The sequence below is a fragment of the Ornithorhynchus anatinus genome, chromosome 7 (genome assembly GCF_004115215.2).
Source record: "Ornithorhynchus anatinus isolate Pmale09 chromosome 7, mOrnAna1.pri.v4, whole genome shotgun sequence".
In the NCBI taxonomy this organism is placed as follows: domain Eukaryota; kingdom Metazoa; phylum Chordata; class Mammalia; order Monotremata; family Ornithorhynchidae; genus Ornithorhynchus; species Ornithorhynchus anatinus.
In genome coordinates this window covers 68,572,761-68,598,035 of record NC_041734.1, presented here as the reverse complement: position 1 = coordinate 68,598,035, position 25,275 = coordinate 68,572,761, and the positions used below count along the sequence as shown (strand labels likewise).

Sequence of the window (25,275 nt, the reverse complement as noted above, 5' to 3'; positions counted from 1 at the left end):
GACCTCTGACTCCCAAGCCCGGGCTCTTTCCACTGAGCCATGCTTTATTCATCCCTGCCTCATCCCCACAGACCTTACATTTATATCCATAATTCATTTATTCGTATTAATGTCTGCCCCCTCCTCTAGCCTATAAAATCGCTGTAGGCAGGGACTGTTTCTACCAACTCTGTTATATTGTACTCTCCCAAGCGTTCAGTACAGTGCTCTGCACACAGTAAGCCCTCAATAAATCTGACTGATTGATTAATTGTTTCTTAATCTCCTTTCTGCTCTGATGGAGAGTGAGCCCCCCATGACAGCGTTCGGGGTTTCGCGGGGGAAGCTTTTCCTCCTTTTCCTGGATCGGCCCAGGTAAATCCACATTCTCATATGGGGCCACTTCCTGCTCCTCCCTCCATTCATTCATTCGACAGTATTTATTGAGCGCTTACTATGTGCCGAGCACTGTACTAAGCACTTAGAGTGTACTTCACTTGGTTCCTATTAGCGGCTTCCGCCGTCTTGGGTGTTCGGCCGCTCCCGTGACAGGATTTTGCCCGGGGTTTGCATTACAGCTTCTGTGGTCAGGTCCTTTGAGAGGAACGACTTCTTCGACAGTGGCATCTCCAAGGCCCAGCTCTTCCTCAGCCTTCACGACGCGGTGCTGTTCGCCGTAGCCCGGAGGTACTCAAAGATCTCTGAAGTCAGTCTGGAGGAATCCTCTGAGATCGTGCAGGAAACATACCCAGAAGAGGAGCAGGTCAGACATCCTTATAGCTCCAAGGGCCCTGGGACAGGGGAGAGGAGGATGCAGCAAAGGATCATAGGATGAAATGGCTTCTTCCCCACTGCTTTCAAACATGCCTATGCTTCCCCTTCTAAAAAAAACCTTTCCTCGATCCATGGCTCCCTCCAGTTATGGCCCCATCTCCCTCCAACCGTCCCTCTCCAAACTCTTTGATCGAGTAATCTACACCCATTGTCTCAAATTCCTCTCCCCCAGTACTCTCCTTGACCCCCTTCAATCGAACTTCCGTCCCCATCACTCCACAAAAACCGCTCTCTCAAAGGTTTCCTTCTTGCCACATCCGACGGCCTCTACTCCATCCTAATCCTCCTTGACCTCTCAGATGCCTTTGACACCGTGGACCACCTCCTTCTCCTGGAAACATTATCCAACCTTGGCTTCAATGAGTCTGTCCTCTCCTGGTTCTCCTCTCATCTCTCTGGCCATTCATTCTCAGTCTCCTTCGCAGGCTCCTCCTCTGCCTCCCACCTCCTAACTGTGGGGGTCCCTGAAGGATCAGTTCTGGGTCCCCATCTATTCTCCATCTACACGCACGTCCTTGAAGAACTCATTTGCTCCCATGGCTTCAACTTCCACCTCTATGCGGATGATACCCAAATCCGCATCTCCAGCCCTGATCTCTCTCCCTCTCTGCAGTTTAGCAACTCCTCTTGCCTTCAAGAAAACTCTAATTGGATGTCCACCCATCACCTCCAGTTTTATATATCTAAAACAGAAGTCCTTTTCTTCCCACCCAACCCCTGTCCTCCCCCTGACTTTCCCATCACTGTATAAGGCACCACCATCCTCCCGCTCTCACCAGTTCATAACTTGGTGTTATCCTTGACTCCTCTCTGTCATTCAACCCACATATTCAATCCATCACTAAATCCTGTCGGTCCCACCTTCACAACATTGCTAAAATCCACTCTTTCCTTTACATCCAAACTGTTACCATGTTTAATACAATTATTCATCCTCTCCCACCTGGATGATTGCATCAGCCTCCTTGCTGTCTACCCAGCCTCCAGTCTTTCCTAACTCCAATCCATACTTCACTCTGCTGCCTGGATCATTTTTCTGTAAAAACATTCAGCGCATGTCATCCCACTCTTCAAAGAACTCCAGTGGTTGCCCATCCACCTCTACATCAGACAAAAACTCCTTACCATTGGCTTTAAAGCAGTCCATCACCTTGCCCCCTCCTATCTCACCTCACCCCCTCCTATCTCACTTCGCTACTCTCCTACTACGACCCGGCCTGCACACTTCACTCCTCTCATGCCAACCTTCTCACTGTGCCTCTATCTCACCTATCTCGCTGCCGACACCTCGCCCACGTCCTGCCTCTGGCCTGGCACGCCCTCCTTCCTCAAATCCTACAGACAATTACTCTCACCTCCTTCAAAGCCTTACTGAAGGCACATCTCCTCCAAAAGACCTTCCCTGAAGGGAGAGGGAGTTGGAGAAAAGAGGGTTTCATTGGGGAAGGCCTTTTCGAGGATTTGAGACCTTAGTATTATAATTATCATCATTACTATTATTGTTATTATATTCGTTGACTGCTTACTATGAATAAAAAACTGTTCTAAGCGCTGGGGTAGATACAAGTTCATCAGGATAGGCACAGTCCCGGTCCCACATGGGACTCACAGTTTTAAGTAGGAGAGAGAACAGGCATGGAATTGACATTTTACAGATGAGGAAACTGGTAACAGAGATGTAAAATGACTTGCTCAAGGTCACACAGAAAACAAATGGTCCTTCTGACTCCCGTGCCCATACTCTTACCACTAGCCCATGCTGCTTCTCCATCCAGCTGAGGGCCTAGAGGTTACCAAGGGTCTTAAAGTTTAATCACCTTTGCAATGCATTCCACGCCTGTTGAACTCAGGCTAGATCCCAGGGCTCTACACTTCTTTCGTGACTGTTCATTCATTCATCCAATTGTATTTATTGAGAGCTTATTGTGTGCAGAGCACTGTACTAAGCACTTGGGAAAGGGAAAGTCTGAAGATGTGAGTGACCAGATCCTTAGGTGCAGTGCCAAGCAAGAAATGTTTCAGGGAGTTTACTTCTCCTCAAATAAACCTTTTCACAAAGGTTTTGCTCTCCCGACTACCACCATCAATGGTATTTGTTGAGCACTTATTGGTGAAGAGCACTGTACTAAGCACTTGGGAGAAGACAGTTCAACAGAGTTGGTAGACACATGCCGTGCCCACAATGATCTTACGGTCTAGGGGGCGAGACAGACATTAATATAAGTAAATAATTTTTAACTTATGATTTACAAGCACTCAGTCCAGGGCTCTGCACCCAGTAAGTGCTCAAAAAACACCAACGATTGATTGATAATAATAATGTCGGTATTTGTTAAGCACTTACTATTTGCAGAGCACTGTTCTAAGCACTGGGATAGATCAGGTTGTCCCACATGAGGCTCACAGTTAATCCCCATTTTACAGGTGAGGTAACTGAGGCACCGAGAAGTTAAGTGACTTGCCCACAGTCACACAGCTGACAAGTGGCAGAGAGGGGATTCAAACCCCTGACCTCTGAATCCAAAGCCCGGGCTCTTTCCACTAAGCCATGCTGCTTCGGATGCTATGACAGTTCATGTCCCACAGTCACCTCGCTCCTACCTACCTCCTACTACAACCTAGTCTGCACACTTAACTCTTCTGATGCCAACCTACTCTCTGTACACTGATCTTGTCTATCTCGCTGCCGACCTCTCGCCCTCGTCCTACCCTGGCCTGGAAGGCAATCGCTCTTCCCACCTTCACAGCCTCAGTGAAGGCACATCTCTTCCAAGAGGTCTTCCCTGACTAAGCCCTTATTTCCTCTTCTGCCACTCCCTTCTGCGTCGGTTTTACATTTATTTTCGCTTCATTTAATCACCCCACCCCCCCCCCCATTGCACGGCACTTATATCCATATCCCTAATTTCTGTCTTTCAATTAACGTCGGTCTCCCCGTCTCGACTGTAAGCTCCGGTGGTCAGGGAACACGTCCACCAACTCTGTGATGTTGTACTCTCCCGAGCACTCAGTCTAGGCCTCTGCACCCAGTAAACGCTCAATAAATACAGCTGATCGATTGATTGATTGAATCTCAAGGTGGGGATTGGAGGGAAGGAGAGCTTAAATGAGAACACCCACTGATAGTCCTGAGCCTTGAGACCTATCCTCTAAGGCTCCCCTTCGTGTGCATTTCAGTCGGAACATCTGAAGCTGGACCTGGACTCCTCTTTGGAACGTGAACAGAAAGAGCCCATCTCCAGCTTCCTGGAGTTCAAGGAAGAGCCTGATCTGGAGCTGGAGCTGGAGCCGGAGCCGGAGCCCAAGTTACCGGCGCCGCCACCTCAGCCTCAGACCCCGGCTAGGCCAGAGGAGAGGCGGCTCTATTCTCGTGCTGACGTGTGCTCCTCCCTGATCGACCCCTCGAGGGCCCTGTGGGAAAGGAACTGGAATCAAATGAAAAAGTCCTAAAGTTCCTCGACGGATCCTGTCGGCCGACACTCCCGACAGAGGGGGCCACAATTCTGGAACACGTCCATCTGTCGATGCCCGGGGCTTGCCCTCCGGCTCTGCTGCCTGCTTCCGTTAGTCAGCCGAGGCTGGAAGAAGCAGCCCAAATGGACGCGGCTGACAGTCCCATCCTCCCTGGGTCTCCAAGCCTCTCCCCTAGGCAATGGCGATCCTCACGGACGGCACTGGACACGATCGCTCCCTTTCGTGCCAGCCTCTTTCACATCAATCCAAATAAATTCTCTCAACTTATACTGACAAGAGGGTGTCTGTTTCTGCAAAGGGATTCTGTGTTCTTCCTGATGCTCTTCTCCCTGCCTGCTCCTCCAGCCCAAAGCAGTGCCAGGGAGGAAGATGCATGGGTGGCGGGGGGTGATGCAGTGGGTACGGTGTTAGGCAGGACCATTACAGGTGAGTCAGTTGTATTTACTGAGCGCTAACTGTGTGCAGAGCACTATTCTAAACATTTGGGAGAGTACAATATAACGGAATAACGGACACATTCCCTGCCCACACGAGGTTACTGTTTTGAGGGGCAAGCTTGCAGTCGCGAGAAACAGTTTGAGAAGCAGCATAGCCTAGTGGATAGAGCACGGGCCTGGGATTCAGAAGGACCTGGGTTCTAAACCCAACTCTGCTGCTGTGTGACCTTGGACACGTCACTTCATTTCTCTGTACCTCAGTTACCTCATCTGTAAAATGGGGATTACGACTGTGAGCCCCTTGTGGAACATGGACTGCGTCCAACCTGATTAGCTTGTATTTTCCCCAGCGCTTAGAACAGTGCCTGGAACATAGTAAGCACTTAACAAATACCATTAAAAAAAATAGAGGGACTAGAGTCTAGAAGTTAAGTGAGCAGTGGTCTTCCTTGGTCTGGGAGCGGGAATGGGGGAGGGTTAAAAAGTGGAAGTTCTGCTCTTAAACACCTCTCTCTTTTTTTTCTCCTTCTCTTTTCAATCAATCAATCATATTTATTGAGCGCATACTGTGTGCAGAGCACTGTACAAATCCCATCATTATTATTATTACTAACGGCTTGGGAAAGTACAATATAACAATAAACAATGACATACCCTGTCCACAACGAGTTCACAGTCCAGAGTGGGGGAGGCAGACATCAATACAAATAAATAAAATGACAGATATGTACATAAATGCTTTGGGGCTGGGAGTGGGGAAGAGCAAAGGGATAAATAAAACAACAGAAATGGACATAAGTGCTTTGGGGCTGGAAGAGGGGAAGAGCAAAGAAAGTGAGTCAGGGTGACACAGATGGGAGTGGGAGATGAGGAAAAGCGGGGTTTAATCTGGGAAGACCTCTTGGAGGAGATAGGCCTTCAATAAGGTTTTGAAGCAGGAGAGAGTGGAGATTAGAGGAGGGAGGGCATTCCGGGCCAGAGATAGGACTTGGGCTAGGGGTCCGTGACAAGTCAGGTGAGATAGAGGCACAGTGAGGAGGTCAGCACTACCTTTTACTCTCTGACGACGGGCAGAGGCGGGGTTTTCAAGAGATGGGCCGTTGCTGTCTCCCTGTTTCTGTCAGAAACTCTCCGGTTAGCTCTTAGCACCATGTCCTAAAAGGCCTTCTCCCTGCCGGGGGGTGGGTACTGCTGCTGCTGCACGAGGCAGAAGGAGGGGAAGAGCAGTTGCTCACCCAACCCTGAACCCTAATCACGGGCAGGCCGACTTAAACTTGGTGCCTCTCTGCCCAGATGGGCTGGCATCCCGGGAGATGGTCCTGGCCGTGGGAGGGATATAAGGACAGAAAAAAGAAGAGTGGACAGTACCCGGGCTCGGTAGGTGAGGTAGCCTCCCGGTGCTGTTGGAAGAAGAGGGACTGCCAAGCAGGTCATGTGGCTTGGCGGATAGAGCCCGGACCTGGGAGTCAGAAGGACCCTGGTTCTAATCCCAGCTCTGCCACTTGTCTGTTGTGCGACCTTGGGCAAGTCACTTCACTTTTCTGGGCCTCAGTTATCTCATCTGTAGAATGGGGATTAAGATTGTGAGCCCTATGTGGGGCAGGGACTGCGTCCGACTTGATTAGCTTGCATCTAGCCCAGTGCTTAGTACAGAGGCTGGCACATACTAAGCACTTAACAAATACCATTAAAAAAAGTGAAGCAGTCAATAATTCAGTACCAAATAGTTTTCTAAATGAGTGCTAAGGGAGCTGTAAAGGTGATTTGACCAGGAAGGTGATCTTATTCGACCACTCTTGTCTTCCATTACACCCCAGCTCACACCTTTTGTTTCTTGCTACCTAGCCTGTTCACCTCAACTTGTTTTGAAATCTCCTGCTCATTGCTCGTACCCTTTTTCCTGCATGGAACACCCTCTTTATTCAAAGCTGCTAGACCTCCTCCTTCAGGGAGGCTTTGCCCGCTGAATTTTTCTTCTACTCAGCTACCCCCTCAGCACTTATGCCCTCCCAACCACCAGCTGCCCTTCTGTCACTTTATTATTATGATGATGCTATTTGTTAAATGCTTTTGACGTGTCAAGCACTGTTCTAAGCACTGGAGTAGATACAAGTCAATCAGGTCGGAAGCAGTTCCTATTCTACCTGGGGCTCACAGTCTGAGTAGGAGGGAGAACAGGCACCGAGCCCCCCATTTTACAGATGGAAGGAAGAATCGACAACTCAAATAGCCCACTGGACCAACACAGCTGGAGGCCAAACCAAGGGGCAGGGAGCCCTCTACTGCTTACAGTTACCCACCTCTTCCTCTCCCATTCATTCAATCATACTTATTGAGCGCTTACTGGGTGAAGAGCACTGTAGTAAGTGCTTGGAAAGTACAATTCGGCAACAGAGACAATCCCTACCCAACAACGGGCTCACAGGCTAGAAGGGGGATACAGACAACAAAACAAAGCAAGTAGACAGGCATCAATAGCATCAAAATGGATACATAGAATTAGAGATATATACACATCAGGAATAAAATAAATAGAATAGTAAATATGTACAAATATACACAAGTGCTGTGGGGCAGGGAAGGGGGTAGAGCAGAGGGAGGGAGTCGGGGCGATGGGGAGGGGAGGAGGAGCAGAGGAAAAGGGGGGGGGTCAGTCTGGGAAGGCCTCCTGGAGGAGGTGAGCTCTCAGGAGGGCTTTGAAGGGGGGAAGAGAGCTAGTTTGGCGGATGTGAGGAGGGAGGGCGTTCCAGGACAGAGGTAGGGCAGGGGCCGGGGGTTGACGGCGGGACAGGCGAGAAGGAGGCACAGAGAGGAGGGGAGCGGCAGAGGAGCGGAGTGTGTGGGCTAGGCTGGAGAAGGAGAGAAGGGAGGTGAAGTAGGAGGGGGCAAAATGATGGAGAGCTTTGAAGCCAATAGTGAGGAGCTTTTGCTTCATGTGAAGGTTAATAGGCAGCCCTCAGGTTGCTGGCTAGGAGTTAACCCTGCTCTTGGGGCCCATAACGATAATAATAACTGTGGCATTTGTTAAGCACTTTACTAAGTACTGGGGTGGATACAGGCAAATTGGGTTGAACACAGTCCCTGTCCGCCCTGGGACTCACAGTCTCAATCCCCGTTTTCCAGATGAGGTAATTGAGATACAGAGAAGTGAAGTGATTTGCCCATGATCACACAGGTCTGCTTCAAGCTGGACTTCAGGTCAGAACTGGTCCCGTCTGGCCTGGGAGAGTCTAAACCTGACAGAGGACGATAAGGGTTTCTGAGCAGATCTCCAGGGTGCCCCCAGAGAGCCTAGGACGTGAGAAGCAGCAGGGCCTAGTGGATAGACCACAGGTCTGGGAGTCAGAAGGACCTGGGTTCCAATCATGGCTCTGCCACTTGTCTGCTGTGTGACCTTGAGCAAGTCGCTTCGCTTCTCCGTGCCTCAGTTACCTCATCCGTAAAGTGGGGATTAAGACTGTGAGCCCCATGTGGGACAGGGACTGTGTTCAATCCAGTTTGCCTGTATCCATCCCAGCACTTAGTACAGTGCCTGGCACATTGCAAGTGCTTAACAAATACCACAGTTAATATTATTATTATTTTAGGGGCTGGCAGTCTGGTCTGGGGCAAAAACCCCAACCCCTGATGGAAGCGGCCTGGTACCAAGCTTGCCTTCCCACCCAGAGTTAACCTCAAGGCAACCGTGAGGGAATTTAAAGGCAGCCCCTGGTGGGGAGGGGAACAGTTGTGTGAAACTGTGTGGCATCATTGTGTGTGTTTCTGTGTGTACATCAATCAGTGCTATTTATTAAGCACTCTATGTGCTATTTATTAAGCACTCTATGTTCTCTAGCACATAGTGCTCTATGTGCTGAGCACCGTATCATGTGCTTGGGAGAGTACAGTGTAACAGAGTTGATAGTCGCATTCCCTGCCCACCAGTAAGCTTACAGTCTAGAGGACGTTATGTCCAAATGGGTATGAGCCTGTTTGTGTGGGCAGCTGGGCAGCTGCAGTAAAGAGAATGAACAGCGATGGCCCGAGGACATACCAGAAGCCCCTTTGTGATCCAAAAACAATGGGCAAACTTTTTGTAGCATTAGAAAATACCATCTTAGAACACTTGAAAGGGTACTTTGTGGAGATTCCCAGAATCTGAAGTATGTCCTTAATAATAATAATAATAATAATAATGATGGTATTTGTTAAACACTTTCTAGGTCCAGCACTGTTCTAAGCACTGGGGTAGATACAGGTTTTATCAGGTTGGACACAGTCCCTGTCCCATATGGGGCTCAAAGTCTTAGTCCCCATTTTACAGATGAGGGAATTGAGGCACAGAAAAGTGAAGTGATTTGCCTAAGGTCACGAAGAAGACAAGTGGCAAAACCGGGATTAAAACCCAGGTCCTTAATAATAATAATAATAATAATAATAGCATTTGTTAAGCACTTTCTATGTGCAAAACACTGTACTAAGCGCTGGCGAGGATACAAAGTGATCAGGTTGTCCCACGTGGGGCTCCCAGTCTTCATCCCCATTTTACAGATGAGGTAACTGAGGCACAGAGAAGTTAAGTGACTTGCCCAAAGTCACACAGCCGGCAAGCGACTGAACAGGGATTTGAACCCATGATCATTGACTCCCCAGCCCGTGCTCTTTCCACTGAGCCAAGGTCCCTCTGATTCCCAGGCCACTGCCCTATCCAGAGTCCATGTTGGTGCTCATTAGGGGGACCCCTGCCCTCCTCCATTGCTTCAGACTGCTGATATCCTCCTTGACCTCAGCTGCCTTTGACACTGTCGTCCACCCCTCCTCCTCCACACCTTATCTCACCTTGGCTTCACGGACTCCGTCCTCTCCCGGTTCTCCTCTTATCTCTCTGGCCGGTCATTCTCGGTCTCCTTCGCGGGCGCCTCCTCCCCCTCCCATCCTTTAACTGTTGGAGTTCCTCAGGGGTCAGTTCTCGGACCTCTTCTGTTCTCCATTTACACTCACTCCCTCGGTGAACTCATTCGCTCTCACGGCTTCGACTACCATCTCTACGCAGATGACACGCAGATCTACATCTCCGCCCCTGTCCTCTCCCCCTCCCTTCAGGCTCGCATCTCCTCCCGCCTCCGGGATGTCTCCACCTGGATGTCGGCCCGCCACCTAAAACTCAACATGAGCAAGACTGAGCTCCTCATCTTCCCTCCCAAGCCCGATCCTCTCCCAGACTTCCCTATCACCATGGATGGTACGACCATCCTTCCCGTCTCTCAGGCCCGCAACCTCAGTGTCATCTTTGACTCGTCTCTCTCGTTCACTCCACACATCCGATCCGTTACCAAGACCTCCCGGTCTCACCTTTACAATATCGCCAAGATCCGCCCTTTCCTCTCCACCCAACGGCTACCTTACTGCTACGGGCTCTCATAATATCCCAGCTAGACTACTGTGTCAGCCTTCTCTCTGATCTCCCTTCCTTCTCTCTCGCCCCGCTCCGGTCTATTCTTCACTCCTCTGCCCGGCTCATCTTCCCGCAGAAACGATCTGGGCCTGTCACTCCCCTTCTTAAACACCTCCAGTGGTTGCCTATCGACCTCCGTTCCAAACAAAAACTCCTCACTCTAGGCTTCGAGGCTCTCCATCACCTTGCCCCTTCCTACCTCTCCTCCCTTCTCTCTTTCTACCGCTCAGCCCGCACGCTCCGCTCCTCCGCCACCCACCTCCTCACCGTCCCTCGGTCTCGCCTATCCCGCCGTCCACCCCTGGGCCACGTCCTCCCGCGGTCCTGGAACGCCCTCCCTCCTCACCTCCGTCAATCTAATTCTCTTCCCCTCTTCAAATCCCTACTTAAAGCTCACCTCCTCCAAGAGGCCTTCCCAGACTGAGATTCCCCCTTTTTTCCCTCTGCTCCCTCTACCACCCCCCTTCACCTCTCCACAGCTAAACCCTCTTCTCCCCCCTTTCCCTCTCCTCCTCCCCCATCCCGTCCCACCCCCTCAACACTGTACTCGTCCGCTCAACTGCATATATCTTCATCATCCTATTTATTTTATTTATTTTGTTTCATAAGATGTACATCACCCTGATTCTATTTATTTGCCATTGTTTTTATGAGATGTTCTTCCCCGTGACTCTATTTATTGCCATTGTTCTTGTCTGCCTGTCTCCCCTGATTAGACTGTAAGCCCGTCAAAGGGCAGGGACTGTCTCTATCTGTTGCCGACTTGTTCATTCCAAGCGCTTAGTACAGTGCTCTGCACATAGTAAGCTCTCAATAAATACTATTGAATGAATGAATATCTCCTTAATAATAATAATAATGGCATTTGTTAAGCGCTTTTTCTGTGCCAGGCACTGTACTAAGCGCTGGGGCGGATATAGGCAGATCGGGTTGGACACAGTCCCTGTCCCATGTGGGGCTCTAAGTCTCAATCCCCGTATTACAAATGAGGAAACAGGCCCAGAGAAGTGAAATGACTTGACTAAGGTCACCCAGCAGACAAGTGGTGGAAGCAGGATTAGAACTCGGGATCTTCTGACTCCCAGGCCCGGGCTCTATCCGCTACTCCACGCCACATCCCAGACCTGCTCCGTCCAGGTCGCTTTGAATAGGGGACAGAGGCGGAGGAAAGCTGGGAACCCGACTGTTGGACTTTCCCTGAGCCTTGGACTTTCCCTGAGCCCAGAGGGTGGGGGTGGGAGGTTGAGGCCCAGAGACCACACCACACCCTCCAGCCTCTCTCTCTCACTTCTGTGTGTCACAAAGGGGTAGGGGTGGGGCGGGGTCTGGGCTGGGCCCCAGCTCTTGTCTCCCCGCTGTCTCCTAGATCTCACAGAAGTGGGTAGTTCTATTTCTGGATCAAACAATCCAATTTATTTGTGGAGCCCTTACCAATCAATCACTCGATCATATCTATTGAGTTCTCACTGTGTACAGAGCACTGTACTAAGCGCTTGGGAGAGTACAATACAGCAGAGTTGTAGGCACGTTCCCTGCCCACAACACGCTTTCAGTCTAGAGGGGAAGACGGACGTTAACGTAAATAAATAAATTACGACTGAGGACTATGCCGCTCACTTGGGAGAGTGGAATATAACAGTTGGTAGCCACATTCCCTGCCCACAAGCTTACTGTTTAGCAGAGGAATTTACAATGTTTAGGATGTCCATATAGTGGTAATTAATTGTGGAATTTGTTTAGCATGTTCTCTGTTTCATGCACTGTTCTAATCACTGAGATAGATGCCAGCTAATGGAGCCGGATACGGTCTCTGTCCCGAAGACGGACGTTAATGCAAATAAATAAATTATGGCTGAGGACTATGCCGATCCCTTAGGAGAGTGGAATATAACAGTTGGTAGCCACATTCCCTGCCCACAAGCTTACAGTTTAGCAGAGGAATTTACAAGGTATAGGATGTCCATGTAGTGGTAATTAATTGTGGAATTTGTTTAGCATGTTCTCTGTTTCATGCACTGTTCTAAGCACTGAGATAGATGCAAGCTAATGGAGCCGGATGCGGTCTCTCTCCCACGTGGGGCTCACAGTCTAAGTAGAAGGGAGAACAGGTATCAGACCCCCATTTTACGAATGAAGAAACCGAGGGACGAAGTGAAGGGACTTGTCCAAGGTCACCCATCAAGCAAGGATTAGAACCCAGTTTCTCTGACTGTCAGGCCTGGGCACTTTACGTGAGGCCATGCTGTTCCTCAATGCAATGCATACACATGACTGCAGATACACAAATGTGTGTAATTATATGTGTGTATATGACTCTGTGTGTGTGTCTCTGGCCAGAGCCAAACTCATCATTGAGAATTGGTCACGGTGTGGTCATAACAGCCCCTAACATTTATTAGGCATTTACAGTGTGGTGAAGCTCTGTTCTAAGCACCGGATAGAATTACTGGATGTTTATTCAGACCCAGGGGCCTCACAACCTAAGAGTCGGGGAGGAGGATCCACAGAGGAAAGGCAACAACTGAAATGAACGAGAAAAGGGAAAAAACAAAAAAAAAGACCACAGATTAAATTAAACTGAATGAACAATTTAGCAGTTTAAATGTAACTACTCTGGAAAAGGGCCTCTGGTGAAGAAATGTCACGACCTTCCCTCTGTTGTAAGTGTGGAATTGCTATCTTCTGCAGGTTGAGGCTTCACCTCCGTTCTGGTGGATGAGAAGGGGGTTATCCCAGGACTCGAAAAACCCACAGAGTCTCCAGAAGCCCCCTTGGTAATAATAATAATGATAATTAATAATAATAAATGTTATTTGTTAAGCGCTTACCATGTGTCAGGCACTATACTAAGCGCTGGGGTAGATACAAGTTAATCAGGTTGGACATAGTCCCTGTCCCACGTGGTGCTCACAGTCTCAATCACCATTTTACAGATGAGGTAACTGAGGCCCAGAGAAGTGAAGTGATTTGCTCAAGGCGCACAGACAAGTGGCAGAGCCAGGATTAGAACCCACAACCTCTGACTCCCTGCCCAGGCTCTTTCCATTAGGGCACGCCATGCTGCTTCTCTAGCACATTCCATGCACTGAGGAGTGGGAACAGTGGCAGAGGGGACGGGGGAATGAGAACGCTACGGTCGGAGGCGCTCTGGAGGCCGGATCGTTCATGATGTGCTTTCAGGGTGTTCCCTAAACCTCAGAGGCTTGTTCTCCAGAGCCAGTCCTGCAGGCTGCAGAACAGGCAGAACGGGGCAGCTGTACAACAGGGCTGCTATGATAATAACAATAATTATGGGGGCCGGACACTGTACTAAGCACTGGGGCGGATACAAGCAAATTGGGTTGGGCACAGTTCTTGACCTACTTGGGGCTCAAAGTCTCGGCCCCCATTTTACAAATGAGGGAACTGAGGAGCAGAGAAGTTAAGTGACTTGTCCAAGGTCACATAGCAGATAAGTCAGTGGTCATGGGGTCTAATCCGGGCTCTGCCATCTGTCAGCTGTGTGACTTTGGGCAAGTCACTTGACTTCTCGGTGCCTCAGTTACCTCATCTGGAAAATGGGGATTAAGACTGTGCGCCTCAGGTGGGACAACCTGATTACCCTGTATCTCCCCCAGCACTTAGAACAGTGCTCAGCACATAGTAAGCGCTTAACAAATGCCAACACTATAAGTGGTGAAGCTGGGATTAGGATCCATGATCTTCTGACTCCCGGGCTCTTGCTCTATCCACTGTGCCCTGCCGTAGAACAGGGTTGCTGTAAAGCTGGATTGTTGGCTTCACTCATTCATTCCATTTTATTTATTGTGTTTACTCTGTGCTAAGCGCTTGGGAGAGTACAATATAATAAAGAGATACATTCCCTGCCCACAAGGAGCTTACAGTCTAGAGGGGGAGACAGACATTTATAGAGATAAATAAATTACAGATACGTACATAAGTGCTGTGGGGCTAGGAGGGGGGAATTAGTTCATTCTTCCAATTGCATTTATTGAGCACTCACCGTGTGCAGAGCACAGTACCAAGCACTTGGGAGATTACAATACAATAATAAACAGACACAGTTCCTGCCCACAATGAGCTTACAGTCTAGAGTTTAACAATCCACCCAGAAATGGGTTGCAGTAGAACAGGGCCGCTGTAGAAGAGGGCTTACGTAGAACAAGGTTGCTTTAGGACAGGGTTGCTGTAGAACTGTGCTGCTCCAGGACAAGGTCGCCTTGGTTTGGGCCTTGCCCAAACCTGTCCCCAGCCTTGCCCAGGCTCAATTTGGAAGGACAGATAGGCTGAAATCATTCTTGCCAGGAATCCATCCCCTCAGTTCATGTCCTAAAATGGGCCCCTTTAGGGTTATCCGAAAGCCGGGTTAATTTAATTTAATTTAATAATGATATTTGTTAAGTTATGAGCAAAGCTCTGTTCTAAGCGCTGGGGGGGATACAAGGTGATCAGGTTCTCCCACGTGGAGCTCACAGTCTTAATCCCCATTTTACAGATAAGGTCACTGAGGCACAGAGAAGTGAAGTGACTTGCCCAAAGTCACGCAGCTGACAAGCGGTAGAGCGGGGATTAGAACCCATGACCTCTGACTCTGAAGCCCAGGCTCTTACCACTGAGCCATGCTGCTTCTCATTGTGTGTACCACTAGGGCTTAGCAGCTGGGGTTCCTTGTTGCTGGGGATGGAAGGTCCCCCCACCAGGAACAAATTTCCTGGTTTATCCATAAAATACCCTGGGAGAAGGTGGAAGGGAAAGGACCTCACACTCTTCCTAGGGCAGCTGGCTTTCCCGACTTAGTGTCCCTTCTCCATCGTCATGGCCTAGTGGTGAGAGTATGGGTTTGGGAGCCAGGGGTCACGGGTTCTAATCCCGGCTCTGCCACGTGTCTGCTGGATGACCTTGGCCAAGCCACTTAACTTCTCTATGTCTCAGTTCCCTCATCTGTCTAATGGGGGCTGAGACTGTGAGCCCCACGTTGGACAATCTGATTACCCTGTATCTACCCCAGCGCTTAGAACAGTGTTTGGCACATAATAAGCGCTTAACAAGTACCATTATTATTATTATTATCCTTAGCCCCTCAGCACTTGGGTACCGTTTCGGCAGCTCATTCACCTTTTGATCTTCTCTTCTCCAGGAAAAATAATCCCAACCCTTTGGGGCTGAAGAGATCTTGGCTGAAAGAAGCAACATAGCCTAGTGGACAGAGCATGAGCCTGGGAGTCGGAGGACCTGGATTCCAATCCCAGCTCCTCTTCTTGCCTACTGGGTGACCTTAGGCAAGTCACTCTCTTCTGTCTCTCAGTTTACTCAAAATGGGGATTCAATACCTGTTCTTTCTACATAGAGTGAACCCAGTGAGAGACAGGGATGACATTTGATGTAATTTGATTTGTATCTATTGTTGTTGTCTTATGCTGTCGCGTCGTCTCTGACCCATAGCGACCCGACGGTCACATCTCTCCCATTATACCCCGCCTCCATCTGCAATCGTTCTGGTAGCGGATCCATAGAGTTTTCTCGGTAAAAATACGGAAGCGGTTTACCGTTGTCTCCTTCCACGCAATAAACTTTAGTCTCCGCCCTCGACTCTCTCCCATGCCGCTGCTGCCCGGCACTGGTGAGTTTTGAGAAGCAGTGTGGCTTGGTGGAAAGAGCCTGGGCTTCGGAGTCAGAGGTCATGGGTTCTAATCTTGGCTCTGCCACTTGTCTGCTGCGTGACTTTAGGCAAGTCACTTAACTTCTCTGTGCCTCAGTTCTCTCATCTGTAAAATGGGGATGAAGACTGTGAGCCCCACGTGGGACAACCTGATTACCTTGTATCTCCTCCAGCGCTTAGAACAGTGCTTGGCACATAGTAAGCGCTTAATAAATACCATCATTATTATTTTGACTTGTAGCAGATTGCCTTCCACTCGCTAGCCCCTGGCCAAGCTAGGAATGGAATGGGTAGGCCTCTGCTTCACTCTCCCTCCTGTAGTCTGGTAGAGTATTGGAAACTCTCCAGGTGCGACCCTGAGAGGGGACGTTGTATCTATCCTAGAGCTTAAAACAGTTCTCTACACACAATAAGCACTTAGTAAATACTATTATTATTATTATTGTTATCCCTGGTCTTTGTGAGCGTTACATTCTGAGACTGAATGCCTGCAACACAGGGCAGAGGAAGTGGGATGCAGGGAAATGAAAAGCAAGTGAGGAGCTGGGAAGGGAGTCCAGGAGCACTCTGCTATCCAGCACTTAGAACAGTGCTTGGCACAGAGTAAGCACTTAACAAATACCATTATTATTATAGCACTGACTTCCACTGACTTTGCAAAATGCTAAAAAAGCCATCTGGAAGCAGAGGGTCAACCCCAGGCTGGGCTCAATAAATATACAGGCCTTGGCCTGGATGAGAAATTGCTGACCCAGGTATCCATTAAAGATGCGGTGTCATTCTTCATTATAATAGCAATTGAGTTATTTTTTAAGCATTTACTATGTGCCAAGGACTGGGGTAGATACAATATAAGCGGATTGGACCCGGTTCCTATCCCCCATGGTTCTCACAGTCTAATCAATGGCAGTTATTGAGCCTTTATTACATGCAGACTACTGTACTCAGCTCTTGGTTGAGTACAGTACAACAGAATTAGCAGACACATTCCAGAGGACAGGAGAACAGTTATTGAATTTCCTTTTTTACAGATGGGGAAACAGAGAAACAGAGATGTTACGTGACTTGCTCAAGGTCACACAGCAGACAAGTGGTGGAGCTGGGATTAGAACCAGGCCTCCTCACTTCCAGGCCTGTGCTCTTTCCACTAGGCCATGCTGCTTCTCACAGGTGACTTTCCTCAGTTGTGGGAAGGGATGTTGAAGACAAGTCCAGATATGAGCCCAGTCCAGCTCTGCCCCTTACCCTGGAGCAACTGACTCCTTCCTTAAAAGGTCATGAGAATTGGTGAGGGAGGTTCTGGTTCTTTAAAAAGTGCTCTTTCGCTCTCCCCAAAGTACTCAGAAAAGTACACCGCACACAGTAGACTGTAAGGTCCCGGAGAGAAGGAATCGTGTTTATCTACTCTATTTTATTCTCCCAATCTATCAATCAGAAAAATCAACCGTACTTAATGAGAACTTTCTGTGTGCCGAGCACTGTACTAAAGTGCCTGGGAGAGGACGATAAAACAGAGTTGGCAGACACATTCTCTGCCCACAAGGAGCATACAGTCTAGGGGGTGAGACAGACATTAAAATAAACTGTGGATAGGTACTGAAGGGCTGTAGGGCTGAGGGTGGGGTGAATAAAGGTTCAAATCGAATAAGCAGCATGGCCTAGTGGAAAGCGCGTGGGTCTGGAAGTTAAGAGGCCCTGGCTTCTAATCTTTGCTCCACCATTTACCTCCTGTGAGATTTTGGTCAAGTCACTTCACTTATCTGTGCCTCAGTTCCCTCATCTGCAAAATGGAATTCAATACCTGTTCTCCCTTCTACTTACCCTGTGAACCCCATGTAGGATCTAATTACCCTTTTAACTTCCCAGTGCTTGGCATATTGTAAGCACTTAAGAAATAGCACAATGATTATGATAACGCGGTTCAGAAGGGAGAGGGAGGAGGGGAAATGAGGGCTTAGTCCTGGAAGTCTTCTCGGAGATGTGGTTTGAATACGGCTTTCAAGGTGGGGAGAGTGATGGTCTGTCAGATATGAAGGAGTGGGGAGTTCTAGGCAGAGACAGGATGCGGGCAAGTGGTCAGTGGTGAGATAGAGGAGACTGAGGTACAGTGAGTATGTTAACATTAGAGAAGTGTGTGGACTGGATTGTAGGAGAGTCCTGAGGTGAGGTAGCGGGGGGCAAGTTGATTGAGAAGCAGTGTGGCTCAGTGGAAAGAGCCCGGGCTTGGGAGTCAGAGGTCATGGGTTCGAATCCAGGCTCTGCCAGTTGGCAGCTGTGTGACTGTGGGCAAGTCACTTCACTTCTTTGGACCTCAGTTACCTCATCTGGAACATGGGGATTACGTGGGACAACCTGATCATCCTGTATCTACCCCAGCACTTAGAACAGTGCTCTGCACATAGTAAGTGCTTAACAGATACCAACAAAAATACCACCACTGTTGAGTGCTTTAAAGCCAACGGTAAGGAGTGTCTGCTGTGGATGTGGATAAGCAACCACTGAAGACTCTTGAGGAGTGGAGAAACGTGGATTGAATGTTCATTTAGAAAAATGATCTGGGCTGCAGATCATTTACCTCTAGGCTTTAAGCTTGTTGAGTGCAGGGAATATATCTGATATATCATATTCTCCCAAGTGCTCCCAAGCATCTCTCCTCACCTTGCCGCCCTGTCCTCACTTCCCACTCTCGATGATCAGGTCTCCGCTCTCAACTCCACCCTCTCTACTCATCTCGACTCTCTCGCCCCCCTTTCCTTCCGCCGCTCTCGCTCCACTAACCCACAGCCCTGGATCACCTCCTCCGTCCGCCTCCTACGCTCCTATGCTCGAGCTGCTGAGCGCTGCTGGCGAAAGTCCAAGCACCGAGCCGACCTCACACACTTCAAATTTATCCTTTCCTACCTTAACTCTGCCCTCTCCTCCGCCAGGCAAAACTTCTTCTCCTCCCTCATCGACACCCATGCCCGTCACCCCCGCCGATTGTTCCGGACCTTTAACTCTCTCCTTAGGCCCCCTGTTCCTCCCCCTCCCCCATCTCTCACCCCCAATGACCTGGCCACCTATTTCCTCACGAAAATCAACACGATCAGGTCTGAGTTCCCCAAAGTCACCCCTCCGCCTCTCCCCTCTCCCCCACCGACCCTCTCCCTTACTTTCCCATCCTTCCCTGCAGTATCCTCAGAGGAGATCTCCTCCCTCCTCGCAAGTGCCACCCCCTCCACCTGCGCCTCGGACCCCATTCCCTCTCACCTTATTAAAACCGTCGCTCCTGCCCTCCTACCTTCCTTAACTTCTATTTTTAACCACTCAATCTCCAATGGCTCCTTCCCCGCTGCCTTCAAACATGCCCACGTCTCCCCCATCCTAAAAAAACCCGCTCTTGACCCCACTTCCCCCTCCAGTTATCGCCCTATCTCCCTACTACCCTTCCTTTCCAAAATCCTAGAACGAGTCTTCTACAATCGATGCTTAGTATTCCTTAACTCCCATTCTCTCCTAGACCCCCTCCGATCTGGCTTCCGTCCCCTCCACTCTACCGAGACTGCTCTCTCTAAGGTCACCCGTGACCTCCTTCTTGCCAAATCCAATGGCTCCTACTCCATTCTGATCCTCCTTGACCTCTCTGCTGCCTTTGACACTGTTGACCATCCCCTCCTCCTCCATACCTTATCTCACCTTGGCTTCACGGACTCCGTCCTCTCCTGGTTCTCCTCTTACCTCTCTGGCCGGTCATTCTCGGTCTCCTTCGTTGGAGCCTCCTCCCCCTCCCATCCTTTAACTGTTGGAGTTCCTCAAGGGTCAATTCTCGGCCCTCTTCTGTTCTCCATTTACACTCACTCCCTCGGTGAACTCATTCGCTCTCACGGCTTTGACTACCATCTCTACGCAGATGACACGCAGATCTACATCTCCGCCCCTGTCCTCTCCCCCTCCCTTCGGGCTCGCATCTCCTCCTGCCTCCGGGACGTCTCCACCTGGATGTCGGTCCGCCACCTAAAACTCAACATGAGCGAGACTGAGCTCCTCATCTTCCCTCCCAAACCGGTCCTCTCCCAGACTTCCCTATCACCGTGGATGACACGACCATCCTTCCCGTCTCTCGGGACCGCGATCTCGGTGTCTTCCTTGACTCGTCTCTCTCGTTCACCCCGCGCATCCTATCTGTTACCGAGACCTGCCGGTCTCACCTTTACAATATCGCCAAGATCTGCCCTTTCCTCTCCACCCAGACGACTACCTTACTGCTACGGGCTCTCGTTATATCCCGGCTAGACTACTGTGTCAGCCTTCTCTCTGACCTCCCTTCCTCCTCTCTCGCCCCGCTCCAGTCTATTCTTCACTCCGCTGCCCGGCTCATCTTCCTGCAGAAGCGATCTGGGCATGTCACTCCCCTTCTTAAACAACTCCAGTGGTTGCCTAACGACCTCCGCTCCAAACAAAAACTCCTCACTCTAGGCTTCGAGGCTCTCCACCTTGCCCCTTCCTACCTCTCCTCCCTTCTCTCTTTCTACCGCCTACCCCGCACACTCCGCTCCTCTGCCGCCCACCTCCTCACCGTCCCTCGGTCTCGCCTATCCCGCCGTCAACCCCCGGGCCACGTCCTCCCGCGGTCCCGGAACGCCCTCCCTCCTCACCTCCGCCAAACTGATTCTCTTCCCCTCTTCAAAACCCTACTTAAAACTCATCTCCTCCAAGAGGCCTTCCCAGACTGAGCTCCTCTTCTCCCTCTACTCCCTCTACCACCCCCCCTTCACCTCTCTGCAGCTTAACCCTCTTTTCCCCCCATTTCCCTCTGCTCCTCCCCCTCTCCCTTCCCATCCCCTCAGCACTGTACTCGTCCGCTCAACTGTATATATTTTCATCACCCTATTTATTTTGTTAATGAAATGTACACCGCCTCGATTCTATTTAGTTGCCTTGAGTGGGGAGAGACAGGAGGCAGGGAGAACAATAATAAAAAAAAAATGTTGGTATTTGTTAAGCGCTTACTATGTGCAGAGCACTGTTCTAAGCGCTGGGGTAAACACAGGGGAATCAGGTTGTCCCACATGGGGCTCACAGTCTTAATCCCCATTTTACAGATGAGGGAACTGAGGCACAGAGAAGTGAAGTGACTTGCCCAAAGTCACACAGCTGACAAGTGGCAGAGCTGGGATTCGAACTCATGAGCCCTGACTCCAATGCTCTTTCCACTGCGCCACACTGCTGCAGTAATCAAGATGGGTTAGGAGAAATGATCGGATCAAGGTAGCTGTAGTTTGGATGGAGAAGGAAAGGTGGATTTTAGTGATGTTGCGTAGACTGAACCGAAGGGATTTGCTGCACATATTAAATGCTCAAAAAATATCAATCAATAAATCAATCCTACCTCACCTTGCTGCTTCTTGCCTCACCTCGCTGCTCTCCTACTACAACCCAGCCTGTACACTTTGTTCCTCTGATGCTTCTCACTGTACCTCGATCACGTCTATCTCACCGCCGACCTCTAACCCACACATCCTACCTCTGGCCTGAAACACTCTCCCTCCTCATATCCAACAGATTATTGCTCTCCCCCACTTCAAAGCCTTATCGAAGGCACATCTCCTCCAGGAAGCCTTCCCTGACTCACCCCTCCTCACCTTTTCTCCCACTCCCTTCTGCGCCGCTCATACTTGCTCCTTCATTCATACTCCCACCCTTCCCTTAGCACCTCTGTGTATATCAGTATAGATCTACAATTTTTTTTTATTTACTTATCTGTATATATTAATGTTGGTCACCCTCTCTAGACTGTGGGCAGGGAATACGGCTGATGTTATACTCTAACAAGCACTTAGTACAGTGCTTTGCACACAGTAAGAGCTCATTAAATGTTATTATGATTGGAGTAATAATAATAATAATCAAACAATGGTATTTACTGAGTGCTTACTGTGTGCAGGGTACTGTTCTAAATGCTTGGGAGACAGAGTTGGTAGACACACTCCCTGCCCTCGAGAATGGCTTAGTGGATACAGCACAGGCCTGGGTGTCAGAGGGACCTGGTTCTAATCCTGACTCCACCATATGTCTGCTCTGTGACTTTGGGCAAGTCGCTCTACTTCTCTGTGCCTCAGTTATCTCATCTGTAAAATGAGGATTGAAACTGTGAGCCCCATATGAGACAGGGACTATGTCCAGCTCGATTTGCTTGTATCTACTCCAGGGCTTAGTTCAGGGCCTGGTACATAGTAAACACTTTACAAATTTATTATTGAAGAAGCAGTGTGGCTTAGTGGGAAAAGTGCAGTCTTGGGAGTCAGAGGTCGTGGGTTCTAATCCTCGCTCTGCCACTTGTCTGCTGTGTGTGGTCTCGGGGAAGTCACTTTGCTTTTCTGTGCCTCAGTTACCTCACCTGTAAAATGGGGATTAAGACTGTGAGCCCCATGTGGGACAACCTGATTGTATCTACCCCAGCACTTAGAACAGTGCTTGGCATATAGTAAGCGCTTAACAAACACCATCATCATTATATCACCCTCCTAGACTGTGGGCCTGTTGTTGGGTAGGGATCGTCTCCATTTTTTGCCAAATTGTTCTTTCTAAGCGCTTAGTATAGTGCTCTGCAGATGGTAAGCACTCAATAAATATGACTAAATGAATGATTTTATGATTATTACTACCTCTGATTAATGGATTGAAAAGGACAAAGCTTCTAGCTGCAGGGAGGGGCTTTATAGGCCTTCCCAGACTGAGCACCCCCCTTTTCCCTTTGCTCCCCCTCCACCCTCTGCTCCTCCCCCATCCCCTCCCCTCAGCTGAGCCCCCTTTCCCTCTGTTCCCCCTCCCCTCCCCACCCACCCTCTGCTCCTCCCCCTCCCCTTAGCATTGTGCTCATTTGTATTTATTATTTATTATCCTATTTATTTTGTTAATGAGGTGTACATCCCCTTGATTCTATTTATCGTGATAACGTTGTCTTGTTTTTGTTTGGTTTTATTTTGCTCTGCTGTCTCCCCCGATTAGACCGTGAGCCTATCATTGGGCAGGGCTAGTCTCTGTTGCCCAATTGTCCATTCCAAGTGCTTAGTCCAGTGCTCTGCACATAGTAAGCACTCAATAAGTACTACTGAATGAATGAATGAAAGGATTAGGGGTTTCCCAGCTCAAGGCCAAAGGCAGGAAGGCAACTGGCTCATTCATTCATCAATAGTATTTATTGAATTTATAGCATTTCAATCGAATTGACCGAGCCCTTACTGTGTGCAGAGCAGCATGGCTCAGTGGAAAGAGGACAGGCTTGGGAGACAGAGGTCATGTGTTCAAATCCCTGCTCAGCCACTTGTCATCTGTGTGACTTTGGGCAAGTCACTTCACTGTGCCTCAATTACCTTGTCCGTCAAATGAGGATGAAGACTGGGAGCCCCACGTGGGACAATTAATAATGTTGGTATTTGTTAAGCGCTTACTATGTGCAGAGCACTGTTCTAAGCGCTGGGGTAAACACAGGGGAATCAGGTTGTCCCACGTGGGGCTCACAGTCTTAATCCCCATTTTACAGATGAGGGAACTGAGGCACAGAGAAGTTAAGTGACTTGCCCACAGTCACACAGCTGACAAGTGGCAGAGCTGGGATTCGAACTCATGAGCCCTGACTCCAAAGCCCGTGCTCTTTCCACTGTGCCACGCTACAATTGATTACTCTGTATCTACCCAAGTGCTTAGAGCCCGGACTTGGTGAGTCAGAGGTTATGGGTTCACATCCCAGCTCCGCCACTTGTCAGCTGTGTGACTGTGGGCAAGTCCCTTAACTTCTCTGTGCCTCAGTGACCTCATCTGGAAAATGGGAATCAACTGTGAGCCTCACGTGGGATGACCTGATTACCCTGTATCTCCCCCAGTGCTTAGAACGGTGCTCTGCACATGGTAAGCGCTTAACAAATACCAACATTATTATGTCACTTCACTTCTCTGGGCCTCAGTGACCTCATCTGTCAAATGGGGATGAAGACTGGGAGCCTAACGTGGGATAACTGATGACCCTGTATCTACCTGAGCGCTTAGAACAGTGCTCTGCACATAGTAAGCGCTTAACAAATGCCAACATTATTATGTCACTTCACTTCTCTGGGCCTCAGTGACCTCATCTGTCAAATGGGGATGAAGACAGGGAGCCCCACGTGGGACAACTGATGACCCTGTATCTCCTCCAGCGCTTAGAACAGTGCTCTGCACTGAGTAAGCGCTTAACAAATACCAACATTATTATTATTATTAATAAGCGCTTGAAAAGGTCAATTCAGCAATAAAGAGAGGATCCCCAAGGGGCTGTGAAGTGGGTCCCGGCCCCCCCCCAGGGCCACCACCCAACGACGTCGAGGAGCGGGACGGCGTCCGGACGTCCCGTGCGTCGCCCCCCCCCCACGCGCCCCGCAGATGGCGGCGTCCGCGCAGCCCTCCCGGCTCCCTCCTCCCCTCTCCCCGCGGCAGATGGTAGGGTCCAGGCGCGCCGCGCAGGCGCGGGGCCGGGTCGGCGAGGGGGAGGGGGCGACGTGGGTGAAGTCGTTTTGGGGCCGCGGCGGGAGGCGGCAGTGCGCAGGCGCCGGGCGGTTACCGGCTCTCGCCATGGAGCGGAAAGGTGAGGGGGGAGGGAGGCCTGGGGCCCGGAGGGGCGACGACGGCGGCGGCGGCGGCCCCCTGTCACTCCCCCACCCCATCCTTCCCGTCCCTTGCATCCCTCCCTGTCTCGCATTCCCTCCTCCTTTCCACTTCTCTGCTTCCCAACCCTCCCCCGCCTCCCTCCGCCCAGCTTGTCCTTCCCCCCAACTCCCCATCTTATCCCCAGTTTCTGTGCGAAGCCCCCCTCCATGCCCTGCCCTCGATCATCCAGACCCCCTCACCCCTCTGAGCCCCTCCCTCCGCCCCCAGGACCCCGCTCTTCCTCCTCCTCCTTACCTTGGCCTCCTTCAGCTCCCTGACCTCTCCCCCCTCTCCTCCTCCTTCCCCCCAGTTTCCCAGCCTGGCTTCCATTCTTTCCCCTTCTTGGGTTTCCCCTGCGGGCCCTTCACCCTGTCCTTTTATGTTGCAGTGCTCGCCCTCCAGGCCCGCAAGAAAAGGACCAAGGCCAAGAAGGACAAAGCCCAGAGGAAGTAAGCCGCACTCCTTGTTCTTTGCAGAGTGAGGGCGAGGCATGGCTCGCCTTCCCAGGACCGCATGGCTCAGCCCCGAGTGGGTTGGAGGGGTGGTCGAAGCCCCGCCAAATCGGGCTGGAAATTGGAGGCTTGGATGTTGGAAGGGAGTCGGTTTTGCCTCCCTGGCTAGAGCAGAAATGCTGCCTGACTCGCTCATCCCCTTAGGCTATTAGATCCATTTGTAAATCTGCAGAGTCTCCCCTGACCTCATATTTTCTCCATTCCCTCCTAGTCCTTCCTTTCATCTCAGCGTTCACATTCCTACTGCAAACCACGGGATCACATTCGAAGGGGTGACCGTAGATC

At 50.1% G+C, this 25,275-nt stretch overlaps 2 protein-coding genes and 1 non-coding gene across 5 annotated transcripts in view; 2 read left to right on the top strand and 1 right to left on the bottom strand.

Moving 5' to 3' along the window:
- The window catches only part of SLC26A8 (solute carrier family 26 member 8), a 57,986-nt gene extending 53,423 nt beyond the window's left edge, over window positions 1-4,563 (top strand). The window contains exons 19-20 of the mRNA XM_029068336.2: window positions 558-742; window positions 3,991-4,563. Coding sequence (XP_028924169.1) covers window positions 558-742; window positions 3,991-4,263 — 458 coding nt within the window. The 3' untranslated portion in view covers window positions 4,264-4,563. The remainder of the gene's footprint in view (window positions 1-557; window positions 743-3,990) is intronic.
- An 11,487-nt stretch (window positions 4,564-16,050) lies between these two features.
- Window positions 16,051-16,183, bottom strand: LOC114813500. Its single transcript, XR_003761217.1, has one exon. It is a non-coding gene; the product is annotated as a small nucleolar RNA SNORA7 (small nucleolar RNA).
- Window positions 16,184-24,315: 8,132 nt separating this feature from the next.
- SRPK1 (SRSF protein kinase 1) overlaps window positions 24,316-25,275 on the top strand; it is a 59,019-nt gene continuing 58,059 nt past the window's right edge. For all 3 annotated transcript variants that reach the window (XM_029068700.2, XM_029068701.2, XM_029068695.2), the window contains exons 1-2: window positions 24,316-24,416; window positions 24,867-24,927. In XM_029068700.2, the coding sequence (XP_028924533.1) occupies window positions 24,404-24,416; window positions 24,867-24,927 (74 nt within the window). In that variant the 5' untranslated portion in view covers window positions 24,316-24,403. The remainder of the gene's footprint in view (window positions 24,417-24,866; window positions 24,928-25,275) is intronic.